Source organism: Eucyclogobius newberryi, unplaced genomic scaffold (assembly GCF_026437365.1).
Source record: "Eucyclogobius newberryi isolate DKJ021-1_F unplaced genomic scaffold, fEucNew1.0.hap1 SCAF_18, whole genome shotgun sequence".
In the NCBI taxonomy this organism is placed as follows: domain Eukaryota; kingdom Metazoa; phylum Chordata; class Actinopteri; order Gobiiformes; family Gobiidae; genus Eucyclogobius; species Eucyclogobius newberryi.
Window position 1 is genome coordinate 18,044,913 of NW_027315812.1, and position 25,785 is coordinate 18,070,697.

The window sequence follows — 25,785 nt, forward strand, 5'->3', positions numbered from 1 at the left end:
GTTTGGTGCCATGGAAATCAGAATGATTAATTTATGAGCCTCACAAGAATTTCCTCACTGTTGATTGCAAAGCTGGACTTTATTTATTAACTGTTCCAACGAGCTTGGAATTCAAAACACCTTGGCAATTAGTCAAATGTTTTGTATATCGGTTTACACTGTCAGTTTGTCTTCATGGTCCATTGCAAATAGCATTTTGATGGACTAGACTTATTGCTAACCTCTTTGATAGGCGGGTGCAAAATGCAGTGTCAAGTTTGCAGCCAATTAGAGTGGGCCGCCCTGGTGTGTCCAAGGAGCGCACAGTCCTGCCTCTGGCTTTGGAAGTGACTCTCTGCTGCCATCAGACCGACACAAGTTGTGAAGTGTCTTTAGTGCGACTGTGGGGCAGGCTCGGCGTGATTAATTACGTCCAACTAAAATGCTTGTACAACGCTCTGTGTAAGCAATAAATGAAGGGCTCCCGAGACGTGAGCTCAGGTGAACACTTGGATACTCGGACTAGGACTCGGGAAGTTCTCTTCTGGAGACGCAACACCTTATTTGGATGCACTGGAGCCGTCGCAACTATTCTATACCGAAGAAATACAGAAAACAAATTGGTTGATTTTAGAAAAACAATTGACAGCTTTAATGTTGTTTGTAAGGACAGAACAACACGTTACAGGTAAGAGTTATGGTTATTATTCAGAAAGTTGTCTAATTGTATGAAGAAAATGTATAGCCACACTTTAATATCAACGTTTTATAAATAGGTATAACAAGTTATTCAATAAATAGTCTGAATAAATACAAATAATTTACACAAACTGTTAAACTTTATGCTACAAAAGTTGGCTGCGCCTATAAAATCAGTCACAATAATATGGTGTGTGTGTTTTACTGGTTCAGGTCAGTAGGCGATGGTTGGCAAACAGACCATCCAGATGGACGGTGGTACTTGTTCCGGGCTGGTGGTCGATGACAGCCCATCGTCCAGTCCAAGCTCCAGCCCCAGTCCAGACGGTCACAGCCGCCGCGATTTGCAGCGGGTCAGAGTGCTCCAGTCCGGGCCACTGAGTGGAAGAGGCCGGCCCGCGGCAGCCAACGCCGCGCGGGAAAGAAGCCGCGTGCAGACTTTGAGAAATGCGTTTCTGGAACTACAAAGAACGTTGCCCTCAGTGCCACCGGACACCAAGTTGTCAAAATTGGATGTACTGATTCTGGCCACCACGTACATCGCCCATTTGACGCGGACACTTCAAGAGGAAGGCGCTGAGGAGGGAGAGAACACAAAACAAAAAGAAGCTTTACGCTCTTTGAAAGGAGACGGCTATCTGCACCCTGTCAAGGTCAGTTATTACACATTATTTCAAAGAGAAAAGTTAGGCACATATTGTTTTATCTATATTGAACATTTTCTCTCCCAAAACACACACACATCTAACATCCTCTCTCATCTTTTCAGAAGTGGCCGATGAGGTCTCGGCTGTACGTGGGGGCGTCGGGACAGTTTCTAAACTCTAAAAACACATCGGAATCCGAAAAACAAGGCCCTTCGTCCTCAACCTCCCAATAATATTCTCGGCTCTGAAATAACTGCATGATTTTATGCTGGGAAATGTCACAGCAACATTGAGGGACAATTATTTTATACGTAATATCATCAGCTGATAATAGGCCTTTATTGTAAATTATTAAATATTAAGTGAATGCTGTTTGAAAAATGCTTGTGTTTTTAGTTGAACTTTTTGTTTGCGTTTGTGCAGCTCCCTACATGTCCCAGGTGTGATATTTGTAGAAATACCATAGGCTAATGAGCCCTTCATGGTTGAGGTGTGCACTTTCAGTTGAAACATTTGCACTAAATGTATGTATGAATAAGCAAACATCTGTCATGTGAAGTGGTCTGTCAGGGAGCCGACAATGAGGGCTCTTCATCTCATGTTCCCTGAAATTTTACACGCATTGTTGTAAATGGTGTTTGTGAATAAATGTGATAAAAACAGCCTCTGACAGTTAAACACAATGCATAGTTATTACATGAAATAATATGAGCAGTAATAATGATAATAGGATACATAATAATATTAATAATAATATGTTATTATTCTTATTAATACTAATAATATTAATAATATGTTATTATTATTCTTATTAATAATAATATTAATAAGAATAATATGAACTCTAAAAATCAACTCCCAGCATTCTCTGTCCATGAAATAAACTCCCCATGATCCAGAATGGGCTCGGTTTTTGAGACATAAATTGACCTGAAAACTAATTCAGATATCATTATTATTAATAGTAGTATCGTTTATGACAACAATAACCATTATAAATTAAACCGCTAATGATAAAAATCAATACATAGTACGCTTTTATCAAGTGTTATCATTATTTTATGCAAGATTATGTATAGATTACTTTGTTATGAAATAAGTAAACATGCCTGGATTAAAATTAGTCATGTCAAAAAAAAAGTTGGTTTAGTTTCAGCCGCGTGCGCAGAGGCAGTGCGCAGCTTTAATGCGCAGCCGGAAGAGTTCTCTCCCTCTCGGACAGAACCAGAGCAGAGACATGAGGGCTGCAGGAGCCGCTCTTCGCTGGACACTGCAAAATGATGAGTCTGTTGCGTACAAATGATCCGAAGACTGGTAAGGAAAGCTGTAGATTTATATTTAGAATTACTCACTCTTTAATTTGCACAATGTGGCGCATTCATGGATCTTATACTTCCATGGGACAAGCAGATGCTAGAAGCTAGCTGCTAACCACGTGTGCCACGTGTGTGAAATGTGCTCTGAGGGTTGGAGCGTGGGCTTTAGACGAATATGCTGTATACCGTGCTGTAATATACCGTTCTATTTAGTCATCTGCTTATTCTTGAGTTCCCGCGGTCACGATCTGCTGGAAAACAGTTTTATGTCCCGATATTCTGGGTGGGATTGGGCCACATAGGAAAGGAATAAGAAAACCCTTTTCCTTCGATTTTTCTTTCAAAAACGAAGTGAAAATTGCTTTTAGTAATTGTTTCACAAACATAAATTATACAGACTTAAAATCTGTTTCATTGAATACGAAAATTATTAAAATTTGTTCCAACAAAGTCTGGCCTCTGCTCAAACCCTTTTTACAGACTCTAAAAAATCCACCCAAATAATACTTTAACTTGACTTGATCTTTCGATATATTGCCCAGCCCTAATTCTGGGTGAACACATTTACTTGCAATAAATCATTTTTGGACAGGATGCAATGGAGCTTATGCCAGTGTCCACAGATACCTGGTTTTGTCCAGGGGTCAGCTGATGAGCTGGTCAGGGAATTCTTCAATTGTTACAGCACCAAAATCGGCACACTTCCCTTGAGGGGCGTCAGGTCATGGCAGGGGTCGTGACCTGCTGTTGAACCCGTCCTTAGACATGCGCTGTTCACAGAGCTACCAGGCTGTGTTCCTCTGTGCCCTTTGACCTTTAGGTGATCACTCATCTGTGGTCACCATATTGACTATGCTTTGAATGTATTTTATTAGTTAAGCTGACATGAAGTCTCTCGAGATGCAAGTGAATGAATTCTATTAAATTTACCCATTTCATTTATAGGTTTGGCGTCAACGCTTCAGCTCAATTTGAACACCTGATATTAAGGTAGATCAAGTCTGTACTTTTAACTCTTGTCAAATGTTTTGATGGCTTGTATTAGTTACACGATTTTCCTCTTGTCCCTACAGTCCTGTGTCGACCAAACTGGAGATGGGTGGCCAATGTTGTGGTAAGAATCCCTTTAACTTTTGTACGTTTCTGATGCCAAGATTGTGATGAGTTAACATATTTGCCGTTTACCCGTCAGACATACAATGGTGAGACTGTGTTATCTGAAATGAGTTTCAAAATGTTAGTATTTCTATATTCATAAGCTGTATTATTGAGTGCATGTATTTTGTTGATAGATGGAGCATGAAGCGGCCGCTGTAAAGCCAACACAAGACCTCTACACGTTCAAGAGTGTGAGTATTGACTGCATCACATGGTCGAGTAGATTAGTTTGTGATGAGCTCACATTATCGCCGTTTACCCATCAGACAATGACGTGGTGAGGTTGTGTCAACTGAAACTTAAATGCCTAAATGAATTGACCTGATCAAGTGAAGGCATTTCTTTAAATTAACACTGTAAAATCTTGCAGGTACAAGAGGCAGTGGAAATGACGTATCGTTCACACGTGAGTGCAATTAAAATCTTAGTTATTAATGCAATAAAGCTGCTCAGATGATGAATTTACATTATTGCCGTTTACCCGTCAGACAAGAAAGTGGTGATGTTTTAACTACTGAAATCGCAGCAATTCATCCCTCACAATATGTACACTCAAATTAGCTTTATTTACTACGGTTTCTAATGATTTTATTTTTTTAGATCATGAACCATACACACACTTAATTGCACTGACGTGTGCAATACTGGAGTAAAATGATGGTCACTGCTGCCCACCTGCATTACTCTTCTGTGATGTACGAGTCTGCTCCCGGAGCGTAAGCGAAGATGAAGCGCAGTATGTTCTGGTGCTGCTCGTACAGGATTAAGTCTCTCCGACGCAGACTATCAGCATCAGCCACATCACAGGGAAACGCTGTGTCCGGGGGGAGAACGAGTGGAGATGTCCCTGCAAAGTTCATGTTCTGTAAAATGTTTAAATTAGTGAGTAGTGACAAGGTGTTAATTTATACCATGTTTTAGAGAGACTGAATTTTCACACAGAAGCACCGCAATGACGGCATCTTCCTCCAGCACTTGGGTTCTGAGGGAGAGCTTGCAGTGGGCCTCGGCTAAGGAGATCCTAATTTATTGACAATATTTTAATGTTTTAAAATGTCAAAATAAATAAATCAAAACGTTTGTGGTGCATTGTTTATACTTACAGTAGTCTGATAGAGGCCACCGACATTTTCACACCCTGAGTCTGAGTCCGTACTCTGCGACTTGCCATGTAATATCCATGAATTAACTTCTCTGCTCCAGGACTGAGCTCAACTTGTAGCATCTGAGCCTGAGCGACAAGCTAAAGAAAAGGGACCCATAGTACCTTATTTTTTTTTAAAAATGTGTTCACTAAAACCTACATTTAAGCCTTTATAGCGCATTTAAAGTATGTGCAAACCTCTCTGTAGTCTTGGGTGGAGAAGGCCATGCTGGAGGGATAAAGACGTGCTCCTGGTTGTACAGCCTGTTGTAGGATGTGGGCAGTGTGACAAAGCAGACCCTGCTCGCTGTTATATCTGCTCTTAATGATCAGGCCAAACGCATCCGCCAGTTTGATTTGAACTGGACCTAGATCCTGCACAAATTCATATTTATGTATTTCTATCATAATTTTGTCAATATGCTTAATCGGTTTTTGACTTGCCCACAGGCAACTGTTGTGATTTTGGGCGTTACAGAAATCAAATTAATTTAATATTGTGCAGACTTACTGCTGTTCCAAGCACAGCGCACTCTGTCCTGTTCGATCTCCGGTCTGCAGTGTCAACCAGAGCCCAGAAGCTGCACCGTAGAGGAAAGGAAAGCTGCTGGTCTGTATCCTCGCCATACTTCTTACCGGGTATGTATACAGACACTGATCGACCCTCCAAGACTGACAAACATTTCAATATCACAAGTTAAATGTTTTTATGATTCGTATGCAGTTATTTTTTCACTTTACCCCGGGTCACCCTTGAAAATAGGTCTTGAACCCAGTGGGTTCTTCTCACCTGGTTAAATACAGAATAATAAACAATAAATTAGTCACCAGTCTGAATGGCCTCCAGTTTGTCCCTTTTGTAGCAGCCTAGTTCTCCTAACATGCAGATGCCCCCAGAGGCGAGCAGAGCAGAGCCAGCGTGGATGTTTGCTGTTCCTGCTCCATGTTCATCTCGCGCTAAAGATGCAAACATTTCTCCTGAAGACTGATGCCTGATCCCCCTCTGAGCCACGCTCAGGCTGTATGTCAGGAGTCTAGCAAAAACAGGACTGCAGTTAATACTCTGCAGGATTACCCTTTGGTGCAGAGGAGCTGTTTAGTACCTATCTAATACCAGAGAGTCAGTGGTGCAAACCAGGATATCCAAGTTGTGGAACATTTTCTTTGAATCAGATGTAGTTTGCACTAAGCTGAGCAACAGACAGAGTTTCAAGGAGTTGTATAGGCCAGGGGGAGCTATCTCTAACCCAAAGCAGTGAGCTGCAATGGCAGAAAATCTCCACGGAGAGCCGGCTGTGGTCCTGAGTAGTTCCAAGAAAGTAGCACTCACTTTAGATGAACCTGCAGACAAGGGAAAGTATGTGAAACATATCCACTGGAAGATCTGTCAATGAAAATGTGGAGAAAAAAAGTCAAATGTGTTCATTATTGTTTCAGTGGCTTACACTCAGGCTGCCATGGCTGAATGCTGTTTGCCTCAATGCTCCAGGTGATGTGAGGCCACTGATGCACATGCGCAGGAATGCCTAGCACTTTGTATGTTTGACCAATTCCCATTGAGTTACACAACTCATCTGTATGAATATAAAATAATGCATTACTCAAAGGAGTAATTCCTTCGTTCATGGTGATTGTTGAAGAAACATACATGCCAACTTCATGCCATTGCCAAGAAAAACAGAGTGAGCATGTCTGAACAAAGATTTCTCTGTGTTTGAGTGGCAGATTTAACTAATGAGTGTTTCTTGCACTTATTAACATATATATTTAGTAACAAAAACCCACAGTATTGAATTCCGCTACAGGACTAGGTCAACAGAATGTTAATCCGGTGCTGAGATATGCCAAAATCTCATGGGTCTCGACCGAACAATGTTTTTAGAGTAACAGAAATACCAGTGTACGGCTTCACAAATACTGCAGTAATTTACTCGTTTTTAAGCTGTAGAATCATTTCAAATTCGGCAGATTAATGAAATGATCCAAATATGACCACATTTATAAAACAATGATTAATCATACTATTTTGATAGGATGAGATTGGTGTCAAAGCTGACCAAAAAAAACACATGAAGGACAGTGGTTTACTTAAGAAATGCTTCGTCAACAAAAACATTCCAGTTTAGTCCATTAGTAATTAACTAACTGTATAGTTTATTTTAAATGTGACTATGACCGCGCTATTAATTAATTTTCTTTTATGACATATTATGTTGGTATCTAATGTACCTCACCTCTGAGAAAAAGTGTGACTGACTGGTATCTCAGAGAGGTTTGCTGATGTCCCCTGAGGAGATCAAGTGCTTTAAAGGGAACCAGCTTCACCAGCTGTTTGTCTGCTCAGAAGAGATGCAGAAAAACTTACTGTAGGACAAACAGACGAGATAGTTTGCTTCCTAACTTTGAAGTTCCATTCATACCTCCCAGTACTCGGAGCTTCATGTCCTCTTTCAGCTGGGAATTGCAGACTTTGCAACTAAAGTCGTTTCTAATGGTGGCTGACTCTGTGGCCCCAGGAGCGTGGACTCGTATGTGGTGGTACCCTAAAGGGGAACACAGCAGGTCAAAGCACTGATGTGTGGAGAGGCAGTGAGGTACATGGTTTAAAACTAACCAGAGGAGCAGGTGCAGTCTTCATTCATGCAGAGGAAGAGGGCTCCCTGGGTGTACTTGGTGACTCTGGTCAAAGCAATGACAAGGCCCTCCACAAAAACTGGCTTTAGAAGGACATTTCCCCGGGGGAAAGTGCACAGATCCAGGGTGTAGTCAGGGAAAGGAGGAAGGTGAGTCAATTTGAGAATAATGTTTATCTTGAAAGGAACATACGCGGATATTAGTAAGAGATGAAACACTTAAAACCTTTTTAGACTTATTTATGCATGACAAAATGTATTTCCACCTGGTTTTCTGTGTGTATTTTGTCCAACAACGAAAGTGTCTTTATTGCAAGGTAACAAACCTAAACAACATGTATGCAGTTACTTTAACGCCAAAACAGAATCAATCATGTGTTAGTGTTTTAACTTACAGACTGAAACACTTTAGTTGCTTTTAAAGGATCGTGCAAGACAAAGTCACCCACTTCTGGATCCACTTCAATTATATCAGAGGGATTTACAGAAATATAAAATGTGTACACGGCCTCGTCTTGATGCTGGTCTGAAAATAGAGCAATTAGCAGTTAGCCGCAGTTAGCTAACACAACAATATAACATTTACCATTATATAGTTTGCAGTCATTAGAGAGTTTCTCAAGACCACCACTTCTGTCTAAATAAACTAAGACAGATTCTTTCAAGGAAAATATGTCCAACTCCGACATGTTGTTGCCGTTATCGGGGTTTGTCCTCGTGTCCTGCGGTGAAGGAGAGACTCACGGCACGCGGGCTTCTGGAGCCTTCCACGCGCGCCTCAGTGTTGTTCACAATATGTATATATATATTATATTTGATATACATCATTGCTTATATGGCAACGGTCTTACGTTCTCATTATTCTAAAACATCCAGCTCCACTAGTCATGTTTTGACAGCTAACTTCTTCTCAAGAACAGATTTATAGAGAGCTCGACATTTAATTAAACTTTTCTCTTAAATACTTATTATAGTTTAGTATCTAAATAGAATGTTTGGCATTTTATCTAAAGCCCATGCTCTACCATACTAATTTTACCAATTCATTCTGGTTAGTAATTTAATAAAATATTGCACAAAGTAAACAGAATCATTGTCAGGTTGTATTTGGTGCTGAGTTTGTTTTTTCAGTGAATATTGATTTTCATTATTATTCAGAGAACAAAATGTCCTGACAATTTCAGGTAAAATTCCTTCCATTAGGCCCACAAATATATGAATTGTTGTATTTAATCAGTGAATGTTCGGGCCTTGTTTTTGCAATTGTCCTACAATCTCAAATTGGCCTCAGCAATTGCCAATAATCCATGATCTGTCCATTACCTCATTGTGGCAAACGTCTCAAATAGGAAAACCTTAGTTGTTGAATTGAAGAGAAGAATGCCACAGATGTTTTAAAGTGATTTATTTTTTGTTCCAAACAGTACACATTTTATGTGATTAATTTGTTATTTTTCTACTCGTAATAAATGCACTGAAGCAAAGAAACATCAAAGACCTATGTCAAAATACAATACCTGACTGTATGCAGACTATTCTACATAAATGACCTATAAAACATAATACTCAAACCAAATGCAGCTGAAGGTAGGCCCAGTATCCCAGTTTTTACAGTAATAGTATGGATATAACTCCACATAATAGGAATGTTCACTTTTCAAGTTTACCAGAAATATGTATGTATAAGGCTCCAAAACAACAAGTGTGTGTAAGTGACAATAATGCTTAAAATAAAAAATAGTTTGTATATAGCCTAAATGTATTTCTATAAATAGAAATTGTAAAAAAAAAAAAAAAAAAAAAAAACCTCTCTGATACAGTTTGTCCCAAACCAATTACTTTTGGCTGGATGCTTTGGTTTCACAGAGGAAGGTCCATAATTTAAAACGTTCCCTTTAGTTATGAGAGTTAGGGAGAGTTTTGTCTCATAAGAAAAAGTCATCTGATGGCGGGGCGTATGAGAACCCCACAAAGGCGTCGTCCACCTCCATTACACTGGCGTTCACTTTGGAATGATCTTGTGACCAACAAATGGAGTTAGGCACCATTTCATTTGTGAATTCAGTATCAAAGTTTGAGATGTCGTCGGGGCAGCTCTGTGGAAAAAACAACAACAAAATAACAGGTAGATAGTGATAAACTCAGTACAATATAGTAACATATCGACAAGAAATATTCACCACTTTAGGTGTAAATGGAGGAGGAATCTTCTTTTGTTCAAGATCATCCCAGTTTATACTAATGAAGAATTCGTGGTTTTTAATTTCATTCTAAAACAAAAACAAAAAAAGTAAAGAGAACTACACGAAACTCACCCACAAGGGGGCGCCAAATGACCACAATTGTGCACCACTTACAAAATCATCCTTGCACCCCAGTCTGAGAGTATTGTCTTTTTCCAGCAAGCCCTGCAGAAGTGACCAGGCCGAGTACGAGGCGCCTGCACGCATCACCAAAGGCTTGTGCAGGATGTTGTCATACATTTCATGTGTGTCCCTGCTGTAGAATGGAGGCTGCGCAGAAATATGTCATATCAGAAATGAAGCAAAACACATTTTACAACAAGCAAAAATATATGTTTATAAACTCACCAGGCCATAAAGCATCTCATACAGCACTGACCCCAAACACCACCAGTCGACTGTGTTATCATACGCCTGTTTCCTCAAGACCTCTGGAGCCAAGTACTGCAGAATACAAACAAAGAACACCTTTAACTTACTGATAACAATGTATTTTTTATTTTTTATCATTTATCTGTATTCAACCAACAATTATAATTACACCAGGCATGGGAAATACAATTGAAAAATACACAATACTGCAATCAATGTTTTGGATGTGCAAAATTAGACTATCAAGTATAGTCTATGATTTAAACTAATCTCAAAAAGAGACAGAAAAGTCTAGTGTAATATCCCAAACAGGGATATAGATTTATATTTCTGCTCTTTTGTAGTTCATGTTATGCTCCATTCACGTTTGTGTGATACTTGAAGACACGTACAGACACATTTAAGCACATTCTTGATGCATTGAGAAAATATAATCTGAATATCATCGAAATAATGCAAAAAAAAAATACACAGATACAGTATTCATTCATGTCAATATCGCCCACCCATAGACTCGACCCGTTTACCTCAGGTGTTCCACAAAATGTTGTCGTTTTATCGGTTTGAGAAATGCCCTCTTTGCACAATCCAAAGTCAGTCAAAACTATATGCCCCTGAATAGAAAGGAAACAGAGATTTTTAGTCAGCATGTGCCCATTATCCCCGGGCAATGAGGTTGTATTGTTTCCCAGGAATGTTGGCAACAGCACAGTCCAGCCCGCTCCATTCACTAATGCCTCACGAACTCAAGCAGGGAAATTGTTAGCGAAAACCAACTTAATTACCAGCACGTTGTGTCTAATTGCAAAGCTAAAAGAGGTCAAATGAAATAAAATGTGGCTATGTTTGACCTGAAGGACAGGAACTTTAAACAGCACAATCAGATTTTACAGCAGTCACTCAAACAAATGACCCCAACCCTCTTAATTAATAGTTGTATTGGCATTAAAAAAAAAGTGCTTACTTCATGGTCTAGAAGAATGTTTTCTGGCTTCAAGTCTCTGTAAAGACATAACAGCAATAAATAAATGAAAGATGTTTATATCAAATCAGAGCAATTGTTGTCCAAAAAGTAATAAGATACAACGGAATAAAAATATTGATACTGAAAAAAAACAAAATTGGACCATTTTTGAATAGTTTTCGTCAGATCTAGTATGACATCACATGGGAATAATAATTGGGGGGGGGTAAATAATATTCAATTGTGTAAATATGTGGTATCTAAATTTGGTAGTTTAGTAATGACAACCATATATATATATAGACTGAGTTTCCTAACACTAAGCCAAAGAAGAGTTGGATAAATGTCTGTGTACCTGTAAACAATATTGACAGAGTGCAGATATCCCAGTGCACTTGCCATCTCAGCAATGTAAAATCTTGCCCTGGGTTCTGGAAAGCTCCTCTCTTTTTGAAGATGAAAGAAAAGCTGTCGTAAAAAAAGATTGGTAGAATCATGCGTTTTCTCAACCTCAAACTGAGTCAAATGGTATTTCGATGTAGTTTGCCACTTTAACACAGTCACACACGCTGACATTCAAAGCCACAGATCATTCACACCAACATGACTCAACGTTTTGTCAATGTTCTTATTTTTAGACAAACGCAACACTGGAACGGGGCTTTTTTTTTTTTTTAACAATGTGCCGTCACTCATAGTTTGGGTTAACCTTGTGATTAATGCAGCGCGAGTGGCTTATTCATAAAACTGGGAGGACTCACTTCTCCACCATTGATGAAATCCAACACAAAGTATAACTTGTCTGCGGTCTGAAAGGAATAATGGAGCCCCACCAGAAAAGGGTGTTTGACATTCTTCAGCAGTACGTTGCGCTCTGCCATGATGTGTTTTTGCTATAAAAAAAAAAAAAAGTTAATTGAAAGAAAATCAATAATTGCAATGAGAAAATATATAACAATAATATAAGACAATGATATAAAACTGACTTACTTCTTTTCGGTTAAGAATGACTTTTTTCTGTAACACTTTAACTGCATAATACTTTTCATCATGCTTGCTTTTTCCAAGGAAAACCTGCACAAGAGAGAGAAAGGTTTCCAGAGAAATTTAAGGCCATTTTGATAGCAATTTCTGTATAGCAAGAAGCTACATATTTGACAGCCTTATGCATAATATACCATAATGCACTAAAATAACTCTATATTCCTCACTCCATCTCACTAGATTGAGCCTATTTTGTCAAGTTTCAGCACATTTATTAAGACCATAATCAACCATATATATTTCCATACCTTCCCAAAACTTCCTTTGCCTATGACTTTTAAAAAGTCAAAGTCAGTTGGCTTTGCTCTGAAATTGAAAAAGGAAAAACAAGCATTATTTTAAGACGGACCCCAAAAGACCAGGAAACGAATGAGAGTAGGACAAACGTACTGTGGATTTCCAGACGGTCCCAGGTTAATGTTTCTCGAGGTAGAATTGCTCTGTTGAAGAGACACCGTTGTTGTGATGAGTCATCGAAAGTTCACAGAGTTCAGAGAAAAAACGTTTAAATGCCATTACTTACTTTATCGTCTTCATCCTCTGAGCCATCGGAGAAATGCTTTAATCTGTCCATCAAAAGGAAACTCTTGACATCTGGACTGCAAAGATCACAAGAGACACAGATCCACTTTGGAGTCAGAGATTGGTTATACCAGACATTAGTAAATACTGCATGTGACTTGAGACTTACTGCCTGCAAAGCTTGGGATCTGAAACGATTCTCTTGATGAACTCGTGCAAACCCGCTCTTCTTTGTCTGATGAACTCTGGTAGAAATCACTTCAATTACTCACTGGCACATATACAGGAAACAGTAATACATTTGAAGCGGACAACAATATTACCAGGGTCAAAATTATCCCCAAATATTCTCTTTGCAGGAATCTTTAGCTTCATTGCTGGGAACTGCTTTCGTAACTGTCAAAGCGTAACGTCAAAATTAAAGAAATACATAAAATACTCTTAATTTAAGTAACCAAGTGTCTCATGTTGGGGACAAAAACTTACTATATTGTAGAGTTTATCAAATTCTGCATACCGCCTGAAGACAAACCATTCATGCTGTCCGACACCAACTATCACTTTATAAACCTAAAAAGACACCACAGACAAAACATTAATATTAATATGAATTGATACATAGGTAATTAGCTGAAACCTTTACATACTGTATAACGATTCCTCTTGTCTCTCTGCTCGTCGTGACAGGGAATGCTGACACTGGGAAAGCTGGCAGGCTCCTCCATCTTATGGAGACAGAAGCTGAACTACAGATTGTGTTGTTCTGTAATTCTGGCTCACAAAGGCCCTGTGCGTTCTGGTGGCAGATCTGGACACACAAAAACAGAAGAGAGCAAAAATATTGAGGAAGTGAAAATCAAGCCCTTAAAATTAAAATACAATATCATATAATTTACATCGGCTGTTCTGTCAAAAGTAGTGGTACAAAATTTAAGGCCACCATACTCCAATTTATTCCCCTAGCGTCTAATAATGAGCAAAAAACACTTAAATACCGTATATGATGTTTTTGCTTCTTGTGCTATCATAAAAATATAGTAAAAGTAAGGTGCTTTAAGAATAGATGGAGGCTATGGATATACACATAAAACTTAAATGTTGTACTTGATAGAAATGTCTCTACATAGCCGTGTGTGCGTTAACCTGCAACCAAAGGACACGCTGCAGCCCACGTTACAGACATTCATTTTGCATCCTGTAGGTTTGACATCAAAGTCAACCGTTCTGAAAACACTTCAGTACTCAAGCCCACATTCTCTCACACGCGGTGACTGTACAAGGACACATGCGGCGTGCGTACGTGACATTTCCACTTCTTACGGACGGCTCGAGAGTATTTTTAAATCGCCCCCTTTGACGCTGGACACAATAGGTGGAGGATATGCCCTGGAGAGGCACTTCCATAAAGATAAAGAAAAAAAAGAGACATAAAAAAAAGCATGTGTTGCGTTTTATAATTATGGATTGTCATTGGATTGCCTGCTATTATTCCTCAATCTGTTCCTTTTTTTAGATGGGTAAACACTTCAACACAGACAGGGTTACGTCATGGTTGGTACAGTGTGCCTCCATTTGCTGCCTTGTCCATTGTTTGCGGTTGGTGGGGTCATTCCTGTTTCGGTCATTCTTTGTTACTTTCATTTTCTTCCTTAAATACTTACTTCAAAAGGAGACAGATCACACTCCAGGACATCCGTCTGTCTTCCAACTACAATCTCACTAACATTATTCATTTCAGTCATACCGAAGGCTGCATTGCTTTTTAAAACTTTGTGCAGCTAAAACAACCTGCATTTCCCGCCTATCGTAGCAAGGCACTGGTATCTTGGGTTTAATCTTCCATTGTTGCCAAAATGTATGTTCCACAATAGATGGAGTATTAGGATATACTTTTGTTTTGCTAAAAGATGCTGGACGTGTTCGTTGATGCCCACCTTTGAGCGTAGCCGTTTTCAAGGCTAAATGACTGCACGTTGCCACACAGGGACTTGCTCTATAACATTCCTGGCATATTTCAGTCCAAGTTGGGAAATAACCTATTACTGTCTTGTACAACTTCAGATTTTCAGCTGACATGCTACTCCTTCATTTGGAATGCGGCAGGACACCACACCCAATAAAAAGACTATTCCAAATTTGCAAACATGTTATAAACACAGTTAGTCATTTAGTATAGACGGATAAGACGAGCAGTGCAAGTGCTCAGAGTGCAACAGGAAGATACTTGAGCTAACACACCAGACTCTAAATCTGCGTTCTTTCTACTTCGTTTGAATACAAGTCCCTGCTTGAGGTCAGCTTTAAGTGTTGAACCACAGTATTTTGTGTGGTCATGTGATGTGCAAGCCAAGAAAGAAAGAACATTGGTGACTTCAGTGGGAATGTTGCTAAAACTAATGCAAATAATGGATGAATTAGTTTAACGTGGTAAAAGACGAGGAAGACAAAAAATATATATATAAATATATTTTGTGCCAGGTCAGCTACAGACAAGTCAACTGTGCAAATGCTGATACTACTTTCTTATAGAAACATGCCAACTACAAGAGGGACAGGAGTCACGTAATGCCATGATGCCAATTTGATTACATTCTGTAAATAAATACAATAAAACCTAAGGATTTCCAACCATCTGCAACATCAAACTCAATGTGAGATTTTATTCAACCAAACACCATAATAAACATGGCTCAAATACAACCTGAATAAAAGAGAAACTATTTTTTCAAATTAAGGTCAGAAGAGTGGCAACACAACTAAATGTCATGTATTTATAAGTTATGACTTGTTTTATGTTAATGATTTAGTCATAGCCTACTATGTCCAGGGTTTGTTGTGCTTGATCACGTTGATTACCTTGATTGACAGGATTACATTTTGAGGAGAGGTCACGTGACTTGGTTTACTGGAAACCCAGAGTTTCCCTTTGACCAGGAGAAGAAAAATGCTCCTGAAGCTGGAGAAGCAGAGTTTTAAAGGCCTTAAATGTACCTACGCATGAAACATTGTGGTTTACCAGCCCACGTACACATGATCCGTCTGTGTAAACTAAAGAAATGACTAACTACAACATATCAAACACAAACATCCACGTAAAGGTGGAGATCGCACTGCTGCACTGCGTGGTTAGGTGGAGATACAGACACAATATGATCACGACACTTGTTGCTCTCCCGTTCTCCAACAGCATTTTGTCTGCTTGAATTTGTGTACGTTGGTTTCATTTCCTGAGTAATCTATTGACACTGCGCCTGTCAGAAGTCGCAAAAACGTGGACATGGACATCACGTACCTTTCCGAATTCTTCTAATCGATGTTCAACAATGTTTTTCCATCTCCACGTCGTAGACTTTTCGTTGTAGACCGCTGATAACTATTTCGTTTATTCCGTCAAATTGAGGCAGTGTTTTTGCGAGTATATTTGAATTTGACTGCTGTGAATAAGCGCGTACGAAGTGAGTGAAGCAGGAAACATCAGTCTTTCCTCGCTGTAAAAAGAAAGTTCCCATGAAATTTGTCACGGGACCTGAATGTTGCCGCGGCGTCAGTAAATTTACATTTCGGCACACAGCCATTTCCGGAATATGATGTCAGAATAAAAGCAGAGTTCGTTTCATGGTAGTCGTTTTAATTAGTATTGATCATACTGTTTTTGCTGAACTGCAAGTTTCTATAAAATTGTGATGTAAAAACATAGAATCAAAAGATAAATGTGATAAATAACCATATTTATCACAGTTATCTTTTGATACTATGTATCTTTTACTTTACGATTTCTTGTATTTTGTGGTCTTTCGTTTAACGTTAGGTCAAACTTTACACACGACAACAGAAGTAAAAACGACGCCACCTGCCGGTAAAATGGTAATGTACGTTATAGTTTTGGATGAATGGATTTTAAACGCTTCAACAATTTATAGCATTTAAATATATATATATGTATGTATGTATGTATGTATGTATGTATGTATGTATGTATGTAACCTATGTAATCTATGTACTGTACGTATGTAACGTTATGTGTATGTGTGTTAATAGTTAATTGATATTTTGCAATCATACATTGAATTCCAGCAAATCAGTTGTTCTTTTGTTGTTATTGTTTAATCATGTAATTGTTACCTGTGTTACTGGGGGTGTTGTGGCGTCGCCTAGCAACATGCACTTAGAGCTGGGTACTTAAAAGTGGAGGAATACTGTCGGACCCCTCGCACTCACAGCAGTTTCTGTGAAACAGACTAAATCCTCTGAATCTGGACTGGACCTTTGTCGTCTGTACAACACCAACACCCAGAACACACATCTAAAGCGTTGAACTGGTTACGTAGTATGTAACGTTATGTTGCAATTTTGTATTGTACATTCTTGCATATAGTATGAACTGATTTTCTTGAAAAAGCATTAATTTGTTTGCACCTCGGGTAGTTGGTGTAGTTCCAACTCTTACAATATCTCACAATTATGTTAGATTACACATCTACGCAAACCTTGTCTTGAATGAGGCTTACGTCACAAAAAATGTCATTTCTGTCCAGTAGGTGTCACCAAAACCCAAGGATAGGGTCCAGTTTTATTGGCCACGAGTTATGATTACATCACAGACAAATCATTTTGTAGACATATTCAATTTGAATACCCTTTTGGTTTGTGACGTCTACCTACTTTTTGTTCATTAGTTAGTTCATTAGCACTTCGGTCCAGTAAGTCAGTACAAATGCTTTAAACGTTTTGTGTATAAAGTCTTAATAAATGAAGGGCCCGCGTGAAACACCTCCTATGGGCCGAATACAATGTATAGAATGGTTAGTGAGAGAGGCTTATATTTTATCACGGATCTACTATATTATTTTTATTAGATCCAAGGTTTCAAAGAATAAACACCACGTGACGAATTAAAGAAGCCCCGCCTTCTTTAAAAACTGACCAATCAAACTAAAGCGGCAGCCTTCTGTTGGCGTCGCTTTGGACCAATCAGAGCCGAGGCCGCCTGCGCACAGAATCGGCGGGATGGACGAAACTCCTCTGCAGAGGCACAAACGTAAAGTCCCGGGACCGTGCGGCCGCCGGCCACGACAAGAACCTGCTTTCGGTTTGAGATATAACGATTCAACAGCCTCGTCTGCCTCAAGACTCTGTGTTTTACTTGGGTTAAGGAACGAGACAAGGGAGAGAGTTCTTTGAAAGGAGGATACGACGTTTCGCTGCTGATGCTGCTTATGACAATCATAATACAGTGAGCTGCTGCTGCTGGGGACGGGCTAAAACATGCAGCTAGCCTGGTTTGTAGTGTTTCGGGAGAATTAAGCAAATATTGACAACAGTTTCTATGGATAAAGACATTTACAAGGACTTTGAAGAGCTGCCAAACACAGGACCGTCGTTCAAAGACACAAGTCATCTGCACAACTGACATGGATAACCTAAAGTCGCGAAGGTGGGTGCCGACTGACTAAATGTATTTGTATTTGTTTATATAATACAATTAGGAGCAGTAAAAGGAATGCAATCTACGCAGAGAAAGGAGTGTTCGTAGTCTACTTAATAAATCATTCTTATGAACGCTCTGTAAGCCTCTGCACAATGCCCTGCACCTGTCACGTCTTCAGGGAATCAAACAGTGCGTTTCTGATCATTCACATCTGACCAGGCAAATTCATGTTTATTAACTCTTGATGGTTTAGATATGACTGTTCTTATGCGTTTATTGTATTTTATGCTTTGGATGGTTAATCAAATGGAAAAAAACAGTGTTAATGCATTGGACGCACGCATTGTATTGTCAAAGTCCACTTATGTAAGAACTGCCCCGGTGTAAGACGGGCTCTGGCTCACTCTGCAATGTGGCCAGTTCTGGTGGAAAGTAGGTTTGAATAATTATGTCCTAAAATGCCTAAAGTGATGTATTTTGGGAAGTGGCTGCTAAGGGACACCAGCTGGTCTACAAAGGGACCCTATCAAATGACAATATCCATGCTTTTGTCTGTAGGCATTATGTTGGTGTCACTGTGGATCATGTGGCTAACATTATTTGTCTTGTTCACATTGCATTTGTATAATTTAGTGTAACAATCCCTGTACATGTCCTTACACACTGCATCCTGTGTTTTGATTCTCTTTGCTGAACCCAGGTTTGTTCATTAATTTTGATTTGGTGGTGCTATGGCAATTCTTTTTTTTTAAGACTTATAATAATGTCTTACACTTGTGATGTGCCTCACAGGCTTGTCCAAGCCCTTCAAAGCACTACACTGTTATCATTATACTTTCATCCCATACTCTATGATGGTAAGGTACTATTGTAGCCATAGCTGCCCTGGGGCAGACTGGCAGAAACAAGCCTTGATTGAAATTCATGCACATACCATGTTTAAATTTGGTTTGTTGACTTTGCAGTTCTGACCACACCCCATCCTCTTTCCAAATACTCCCTCACAAATATACCTTTGTAAGTGAAAGAACATGTTTACCAAAGCGGCCTCTTTCCCAGCCAAACGTCGCCCCTCCCTCATGTCCAACATAGAGCGCTGCAGCAAAGGAGGCATAAGCCATTTTAACAGTGACATCTTGTATTTGTGAGTTTCTATATGACCAGGGTCTAAGTTGTTGTGGTTTTTTCCCCCTGCTCTTTATTTTAGCAGTGACGAGGATGAAGAGCTGCACTCCACAGACCCAGAGAGTAAAGAAAAGAACAGAGATAAAAAGGTCCTGTGCAAAGTGAAGTGGTCTCGTGATGAGGTAACGTTTTATTCAGGCCTGTGACCAACCGTAAAAGGAGGGAACTTGTGAATGTAGATAACAAAATTCTTCTCTTGGTTTCAGGATGAAAAGCTGAAGAAACTTGTCGAGCAGCATGGAACAGAGTCATGGAAATTGATAGCAAACTATTTTTCTGTAAGTACCTAGTGTCGCCCATCTGTAGTTTCAATAATGTAATGTAAAAGTGGGCTCAGTGCCAGATTTTGTGGAGATAGTCAGAGCAGGCCAAACTGTCATGTCGGGGTGCAGGCTCCTCATGTGCTGCTCGTGTGGCTCTGTCACAGGGGAGGACAGATGGCCAGTGTCAGCACCGCTGGCAGAAGGTGCTCAACCCGGAGCTGGTGAAAGGACCCTGGACAAAAGAAGAGGATCAAAAGGTAAGATGAGACCAGAGTTCTAGTTCTACTCTGCTAAATGATAGGGGCTGTGCAAGCTTTAGGCTCATTAACTAGTGCAAACATAGAAACAACAACTTGTGCGCAGATTTTTCTTCATCTAAAGCAGAGTTTTATTTCTAAATGTCCATGAATGTATCCAAAGTCTTGAAGCATAACCGTTTCCCCCCTAAACCCTTCTCCGATGCATCTGCGCAGGTGATTGACCTGGTTCACAAGTATGGCCCCAAGCGCTGGTCTGTCATAGCAAAGCATCTCCAGGGAAGGATTGGAAAGCAGTGTCGCGAGCGATGGCACAACCATCTGAATCCAGAGGTGAAGAAGTCCTCATGGACCCAAGAAGAAGATCGCATCATCTACGAAGCCCACAAACGGTTAGGGAACCGCTGGGCTGAGATATCTAAACTTCTCCCTGGAAGGTAATACATTTAATTTAATTGAATCATGTAAAAAACGATAAAGTTAAAACCCCTAACATGCTTTTGGTTTGTTTAACAGGACAGACAACTCAATCAAGAACCACTGGAACTCGACCATGAGGAGGAAGGTGGAGCATGAGGGTTACCTGCAGGAGGGTTCCAAGAGCTTCAGCACGGCTCAAACTGGAAAGAGGCGCCACAGACAGTGTCATTCCACACCGACCGAGCCTCCGAGCAGCGACAGCAGCCCCCTCCCTGTGCAACAGAACCAGGTTAGAACATAGACGCAACCTGCTTTAATGCAAGATGTTTTAAAGTAAGTAAGTAAAGTAAACTGTTGATTTCAGATTGGACCATACCCCTTTGATTCACACACTGGGCACTTGATGGACAGCCTCACAAATAATCCAGGATTTTTGTCGGTAAGATAGTGCGGGAAGGGGTCTATAGTTTTATTTTCTCTATTTCTGATTTGTAGTGTCTTTGTGATCGCTAACATTGGACTTCAAATCAAAAACTTGAATGTCCTGTAATTTTCATCTAACATTAATGGACAGATATCTTAAAACTCTGCTTAGAGAAGTGGTTTATTGAGGCTGAATCAATGTTGTCTATTTTCTTATAACATTTCCTTCTCTCCTCTTCATCTTCTAAAATGTGTTATAGCCGTCATGCCTGGATGACCCTGACAGAGAGAAAAGAATTAAGGAGCTTGAGCTGCTGCTTATGTCAGCTGAAAGTGAAGTCCATCATCAAGTGCAGTGCCCCGGTGTAAGAGCACAGTGTGGATGTGTGTTAGCATAGTTAGCACACCCTGTTTGAACCACGTTTTTAGTTTTCTTTACACACTGTAAAAATGGTCCTCACTATTTAACCAACATATAACATTTAATTTATCAAAAAGTTTACAATTTGAAATATCATAATTTATGTGTAGTCTCCTTTTTACAGTGTCTGTGAAAATAAAAACATTTTGCCGTAGTGTTGCTATAGTAACTAGACTCCCATATCACAAGGCAGACTGCACTGGTTTGTGCTTCAAAGCTGCATCTGCCCCTCACCATCAGTCCCAGCTTCAAACCCTGTTTCTCTTCTTTTTACCCCAGTGGCTGTGCCTTGGCTCGGCATTCTTTCTACACTGACATCACAATTTCATTCATCCTAAACAGCATGTACAATCGTCCTGTCTCTTCATTTAACATTCTATTCCATCTTTCCAGAAAAGATATCTCAAACTCATTAAATAACTAAAACAATAGCTAACATCTACATTTCACCCTTTGCCCCAGAATTTGGAGCAGTACTCTGCCTGGTCGGACAGTGGCAGCAGCTTGGAGGATCAGACAGAGAGAAGGTCATGGGGGGGCCCCAAGACTCCACAGCAACCTCCTACACACACCCCTGTCTCCCCAAGCAAGTTCCTGGCTGTGGAAGCTAGCACTGTGCTCTCTTCTTTACGGACCATGCCAGAGTTTGTTGAGACAATGGAGCTTATTGACTCTGTAAGTTCAGTTCAAACTGGTATATTCGCACAGAAGGTTAGACAGCTCTTGATGTGTGAAATATGAAAACATTTGCTTTTTCTCTGTAGGATCCTGTTACATGGAGTGACATGACCAACTTTGAGTTGTCAGGGACTGAGACACTGCCAAGACACAACCAGGGTGGGTACACCACAGTGCTGCAGGAGAGCACAGTGGACACTTCAGTGAGCTACACAGTGGACTCCCAGGCGGCCTTATGCATACGCAACAAGGACCACGCCACATTTGGAGCTGGCAGCACTACTTCTCTAACGCCCATGACATCATCCAAACAAACTAACACTTCCTCTGGGAAACGGGGGAGAAGAGAGCGAGGGGAGCCGCTGTCAGAAAGGACCTGCAACTCCTTCCTGGACAATATTCAAAGTTCACCCAAGAAAACACCTACAAAGTCACTGCCATTTACGCCATCACAAGTAGATATTCTTCATTTACTTAATTAAACATGTAACTTACTTCATCCAGGCTGAATATGATGTTTTGGTTTGTAGTTTTGCAACATATCAGGGGCAGAGCATTTGAACTTGGATAATCCATCTCTCACATCAACCCCAGTGTGCAGTCAACGATGTCTCCTCAACACTCCTCTCCATAAAGAAACCACACCTAAGCACGAGAAAGAAAATGAAGGGTAATTAATGATCCGTTAACAAACACACTATAGCCGTAAATTGTCCTATTCTCTTAGTTAAATAGTGACGAATGTGTTATACCCTTTTGTGTAGATCCAGAACTCCTAAATTTCGAAGGACTGTTATGATCCCCACGCCCAGGACTCCCACACCGTTTAAAAATGCCCTGGCTGCACAGGAGAAAATGCATGGTCCTCTCAAAATGGAGGTAAATGGCATTATTGGCTTACATCCTGGACACTCATTTGTTGTTGTACTTATTTATATCTTGTCTTTAGCCTCAGCCTCTGGCGTTTCTTGAGGAAGACATTAGAGAAGTTTTGAAGCATGAGACCGGAGCAGACATTTTCAGCCGAATGGATTCCCACGACTACCGCACATGGAAACACAGTGTAAGTAAATAACAAATGCATGAAAATATAGCCTATTACTGTAAATATGTACTATATTTGTATATATTAAATAAGCTCTAGATACATGCAGTGATATACATTTATATATATATATATATATATATATATATATATTTTTTTTTTTTTAGTTGGATGCTCCAGCTAGGAAGGTACGCAAGTCCCTTGTGCTCGATCCTTGGGAAAAAAATGGTCTAAATGTACAACTCTTTCCAGAGCAGCTCAACATTGCACAAGTAAGCTTACTAAGTCTTGTGACAGGAGTTTCCAAAGGAAACATGTGGATCTAAGTACAATGATTGTAAACCTTGTTTCAGCTGCCAGATGACAGCCTCCTGACGAGCTCATCACTGATCAACACAAATACAGAAGAGGAAGAGGACAGCCAACCTTTGAACTGCTTAGATGAAGATTCCTCTGTTGTACTTGTTAATAATTTTGAGTCCACTGCAACTGAAAAAACACAGAAACACACTTTAAATGAGGTGACTACGAGCAAAGCCTGATTTAAACTGCTTCACTGAGCACACTCTGAACAGGCCTCTTCTGTGCAGGTGCATGACTGGGAGGCTGTGGTTTATGGTAAGACTGAGGATCAGCTGCTCCTGACAGAACAGGCTCGCCAGTACCTGAACCCCTACACCTCAAGGGCCCTCGTGCTCTAAAGAACAGTCTACCCTTCACCAACCGTGTGCACAGTGAGTCCAGTAACAGACAATCCAGACCACAAGTGCACTGTCACGGACACTTGCAAAAGCATGGCTGCTGTTATTGTGCATGTTTTTGTAGGTCCCAGGGAAATGTTTTGAAAGATTTCTTACAAGATACAGTTCACTACAGCGGTTTTGTACAAATAGACAGGTAGATTCTGCACTAGACATGGATAGAAAGTGACGTGTATTCTTAAATTTGAATGTTAATATATTTTAACTGTAAAGAGTGTAACATTTAACTAATTTTGCATCTCTTCAAGTGCATAGCTCAATGCTGCAGAAAACAACGCTTAATAGACACATTTTACTGTTTTGCAGCGGCTACTTCAGTAAGGAGCATGTGCATGATCTTTAGATGTTTTGTTAGGACACTGGTGGTGTTGCACTAATATATTTTGCTGCTGAGAACAGTGTATTTGGAAACTGGATAGCACTTGTGATGGACGATGATGTTTTTAACAGTGCAACATTTCAACAACGCCATAGTTTCAGTCGGACATTAGTTTGAATGTATTTCATATTTTCTCTTATGAAAAACAGAAGGGTACCTTGTATGTTTATTTATTTATTATCTGACAGCTCTAAAGTTTAGATTTTAATATAAATCAGACATTATACGTTTTAAAATTTTAACTTTGCTGACAACACAGCCTAAAACTAAATTTACTACAACTTCTGGTATGAATAATACATTGAAGATTTTTTATAATGCATTTTGTCCTAAAGGATTCACTCTTTTGAAGGCTGTCCAGTTATTTATTTAATGTCTACTAATTTATTTATTTCTAAAACTGAAATAAGAAAAATATGAACAATTCTAAAGTTTTCTTCTTTTTTCCCTCCATCATTGTCAACGTAGACAGTAGGTTTATGTTCTGCACCAATGATTATTTGAAGTAGGTGGGACTTTTTTTTTCTGAAGTCATACACTAGCCCAATTAGATAGCAAGACTATTTCTGACCTCTAATCATAGACAAATTTGCACTTTTAATCTATTGTTTATTGTACATATTTGATGGTTTATACAGGAGGATATAGCTTGATTGTGATGTGTGGTGTTAGTTTGTAACATTGTTTGTGCTGTTAGGATCCTGCTGCTTGGTTTGTTATGTCTTACATTTAATCCTACTTTGCTTAAACAATTCATATTCCAATCCAGCAAGAAAAATTATAATGCATACGGTACATTTTCTGCACAAATGCGCTGTTGTTTTATCAGTGCTTCCATTTTTTAACTATTTCGCAACCCTCAGCTCATTGTAAAATAGCTGTGGCATTGCTAGTGTATTTTGGATTATGTAGTTGTCTGAGTGAGAGTAAAAAGGGAAAACCAAGTAGACAAGGTACATGTGTTGCTTGTGTAATTCATCATCATTCGGTATGTAAGTTGTATGTTTTTATCTGGATTTTGTACATTCGATACGTGGATTAAAGTAAGTGACTTTGAACTTATTATCTGGCAATGACATTTGGGGTTTTGAGGGAAATTAAGTAATACACAAGTGTAGCTGCAGCAAACGTGCTATAATTATGCTTAAGCAATTCACTGTTTGCTTTATTTAACTAAGGCAAATCACAACTGTAACACTGTTTTGTAGCATTTGCTGTTGGAATAACTGGTACAATGGAAATCCTGCCGAGTGTCTTTGTAACATTGTACTCTATTACAAAAAATAAATAAATGCATTTCTATATATTTGATGTGTCATATTTTTATGTCTCAAATTAATATTTTTACAACAGGGTTTGAGAGGCAGACATAAGGAGCAGGGGTCTAAAACTGAACCTCTTTTTATGTATGTCAATGTAAAGATGCTCACTTGGCCTGAGGTCCCGCGACACGAGTGCCTCTCGTCCCTCTCCACAGGGTCAGCTGTGGGCCTAAAAGGGGCCCACTCACCCATGACTTGATGCCCCCGGGCGTCTTTGTCCTCAGACCTGTTGGTTTTACACACCCATTCATTCAATTGCCCCCAAACGGAGGGAAGGAAACAACATGATGACTTGCCTTATGCTGAAGGAGCAGCAATATAAATGCATATGCACATACAAGAAACACATGGTTTGCCATGTTCAATTAATCAATGTTCCCTCAATAAAGTCATTCTTGTGTAAAAGCATCCATTGTTCTGACTGGGATGCACCATTAACTTCAAATATTGTCTCATAGAGTAGGTTCATACAATTCATGACA

General features: G+C 39.6%; 4 protein-coding genes and 1 long non-coding RNA gene across 6 annotated transcripts; 3 read left to right on the forward strand and 2 right to left on the reverse strand.

Annotated features, from left to right (window-relative positions):
- Nucleotides 1-902: 902 nt before the first annotated feature.
- On the forward strand, nucleotides 903-1,979 carry tcf24 (transcription factor 24). The gene is made up of 2 exons (XM_072450778.1): nucleotides 903-1,331; nucleotides 1,448-1,979. The coding sequence occupies exons 1-2, from the start codon at nucleotides 903-905 to the stop codon at nucleotides 1,556-1,558; spliced, it is 540 nt and encodes a 179-aa protein (XP_072306879.1). The 3' UTR covers nucleotides 1,559-1,979.
- Nucleotides 1,142-8,308, reverse strand: mcmdc2 (minichromosome maintenance domain containing 2). Its single transcript, XM_072450779.1, has 15 exons — nucleotides 8,163-8,308; nucleotides 7,972-8,102; nucleotides 7,843-7,902; nucleotides 7,558-7,753; nucleotides 7,364-7,486; nucleotides 7,178-7,279; nucleotides 6,389-6,517; nucleotides 6,047-6,284; nucleotides 5,772-5,977; nucleotides 5,455-5,615; nucleotides 5,142-5,318; nucleotides 4,903-5,042; nucleotides 4,711-4,820; nucleotides 4,475-4,646; nucleotides 1,142-1,254 (listed from the first exon to the last, which is right to left on the reverse strand). Exons 1-14 carry the CDS (start codon nucleotides 8,263-8,265, stop codon nucleotides 4,480-4,482), a joined length of 2,043 nt encoding a protein of 680 aa, XP_072306880.1. The 5' UTR covers nucleotides 8,266-8,308; the 3' UTR covers nucleotides 1,142-1,254; nucleotides 4,475-4,479.
- On the forward strand, nucleotides 2,547-4,880 carry LOC140364568 (uncharacterized). The gene is made up of 6 exons (XR_011927717.1): nucleotides 2,547-2,639; nucleotides 3,587-3,631; nucleotides 3,715-3,755; nucleotides 3,934-3,990; nucleotides 4,170-4,205; nucleotides 4,400-4,880. It is a non-coding gene; the product is annotated as an uncharacterized lncRNA (long non-coding RNA).
- Nucleotides 8,309-8,966: 658 nt separating the features above from the next.
- sgk3 (serum/glucocorticoid regulated kinase family member 3) lies at nucleotides 8,967-13,530 on the reverse strand. Its single transcript, XM_072450780.1, has 16 exons — nucleotides 13,369-13,530; nucleotides 13,208-13,291; nucleotides 13,048-13,117; nucleotides 12,891-12,969; nucleotides 12,723-12,798; nucleotides 12,590-12,639; nucleotides 12,448-12,505; nucleotides 12,146-12,229; nucleotides 11,917-12,048; nucleotides 11,511-11,623; nucleotides 11,156-11,192; nucleotides 10,719-10,805; nucleotides 10,168-10,263; nucleotides 9,934-10,089; nucleotides 9,757-9,846; nucleotides 8,967-9,672 (listed from the first exon to the last, which is right to left on the reverse strand). The coding sequence occupies exons 1-16, from the start codon at nucleotides 13,444-13,446 to the stop codon at nucleotides 9,502-9,504; spliced, it is 1,461 nt and encodes a 486-aa protein (XP_072306881.1). The 5' UTR covers nucleotides 13,447-13,530; the 3' UTR covers nucleotides 8,967-9,501.
- A 4,326-nt stretch (nucleotides 13,531-17,856) lies between these two features.
- mybl1 (v-myb avian myeloblastosis viral oncogene homolog-like 1) lies at nucleotides 17,857-25,287 on the forward strand. 2 transcript variants are annotated; one of them, XM_072450781.1, is made up of 16 exons: nucleotides 17,857-18,155; nucleotides 19,357-19,456; nucleotides 19,541-19,612; nucleotides 19,762-19,854; nucleotides 20,071-20,291; nucleotides 20,371-20,563; nucleotides 20,639-20,713; nucleotides 20,958-21,062; nucleotides 21,581-21,793; nucleotides 21,883-22,251; nucleotides 22,327-22,466; nucleotides 22,561-22,675; nucleotides 22,746-22,859; nucleotides 23,009-23,113; nucleotides 23,195-23,362; nucleotides 23,432-25,287. In XM_072450781.1, exons 1-16 carry the CDS (start codon nucleotides 18,133-18,135, stop codon nucleotides 23,540-23,542), a joined length of 2,217 nt encoding a protein of 738 aa, XP_072306882.1. In that variant the 5' UTR covers nucleotides 17,857-18,132; the 3' UTR covers nucleotides 23,543-25,287. The 2 variants fall into 2 exon arrangements, with proteins under 2 accessions (XP_072306882.1, XP_072306883.1); XM_072450782.1 differs by lacking the exon at nucleotides 20,958-21,062 and having other exon boundaries at nucleotides 17,859-18,155.
- The last annotated feature ends 498 nt before the right edge of the window (nucleotides 25,288-25,785 follow it).

Coding starts and splice junctions, on each gene's coding strand:
- mcmdc2 (XM_072450779.1), bottom strand. CDS start 8,265: ATGTCGGAGTTGGACATATTTTCCTTGAAAGAATCTGTCTTAGTTTAT. Junction 7,487..7,557: donor AGACTGCACCTGCTCCTCTG/GTTAGTTTTAAA, acceptor GTTCCCCTTTAG/GGTACCACCACATACGAGTC. Junction 6,518..7,177: donor AGTCACACTTTTTCTCAGAG/GTGAGGTACATT, acceptor ATATTCATACAG/ATGAGTTGTGTAACTCAATG.
- sgk3 (XM_072450780.1), bottom strand. CDS start 13,446: ATGGAGGAGCCTGCCAGCTTTCCCAGTGTCAGCATTCCCTGTCACGAC. Junction 12,506..12,589: donor GGACCGTCTGGAAATCCACA/GTACGTTTGTCC, acceptor TTTCAATTTCAG/AGCAAAGCCAACTGACTTTG. Junction 10,264..10,718: donor CATTTTGTGGAACACCTGAG/GTAAACGGGTCG, acceptor TGTATTCTGCAG/TACTTGGCTCCAGAGGTCTT.
- tcf24 (XM_072450778.1), top strand. CDS start 903: ATGGTTGGCAAACAGACCATCCAGATGGACGGTGGTACTTGTTCCGGG. Junction 1,332..1,447: donor GCTATCTGCACCCTGTCAAG/GTCAGTTATTAC, acceptor TCATCTTTTCAG/AAGTGGCCGATGAGGTCTCG.
- mybl1 (XM_072450781.1), top strand. CDS start 18,133: ATGGATAACCTAAAGTCGCGAAG. Junction 20,292..20,370: donor TCTAAACTTCTCCCTGGAAG/GTAATACATTTA, acceptor TTTGTTTAACAG/GACAGACAACTCAATCAAGA. Junction 23,114..23,194: donor AGCAGCTCAACATTGCACAA/GTAAGCTTACTA, acceptor ACCTTGTTTCAG/CTGCCAGATGACAGCCTCCT.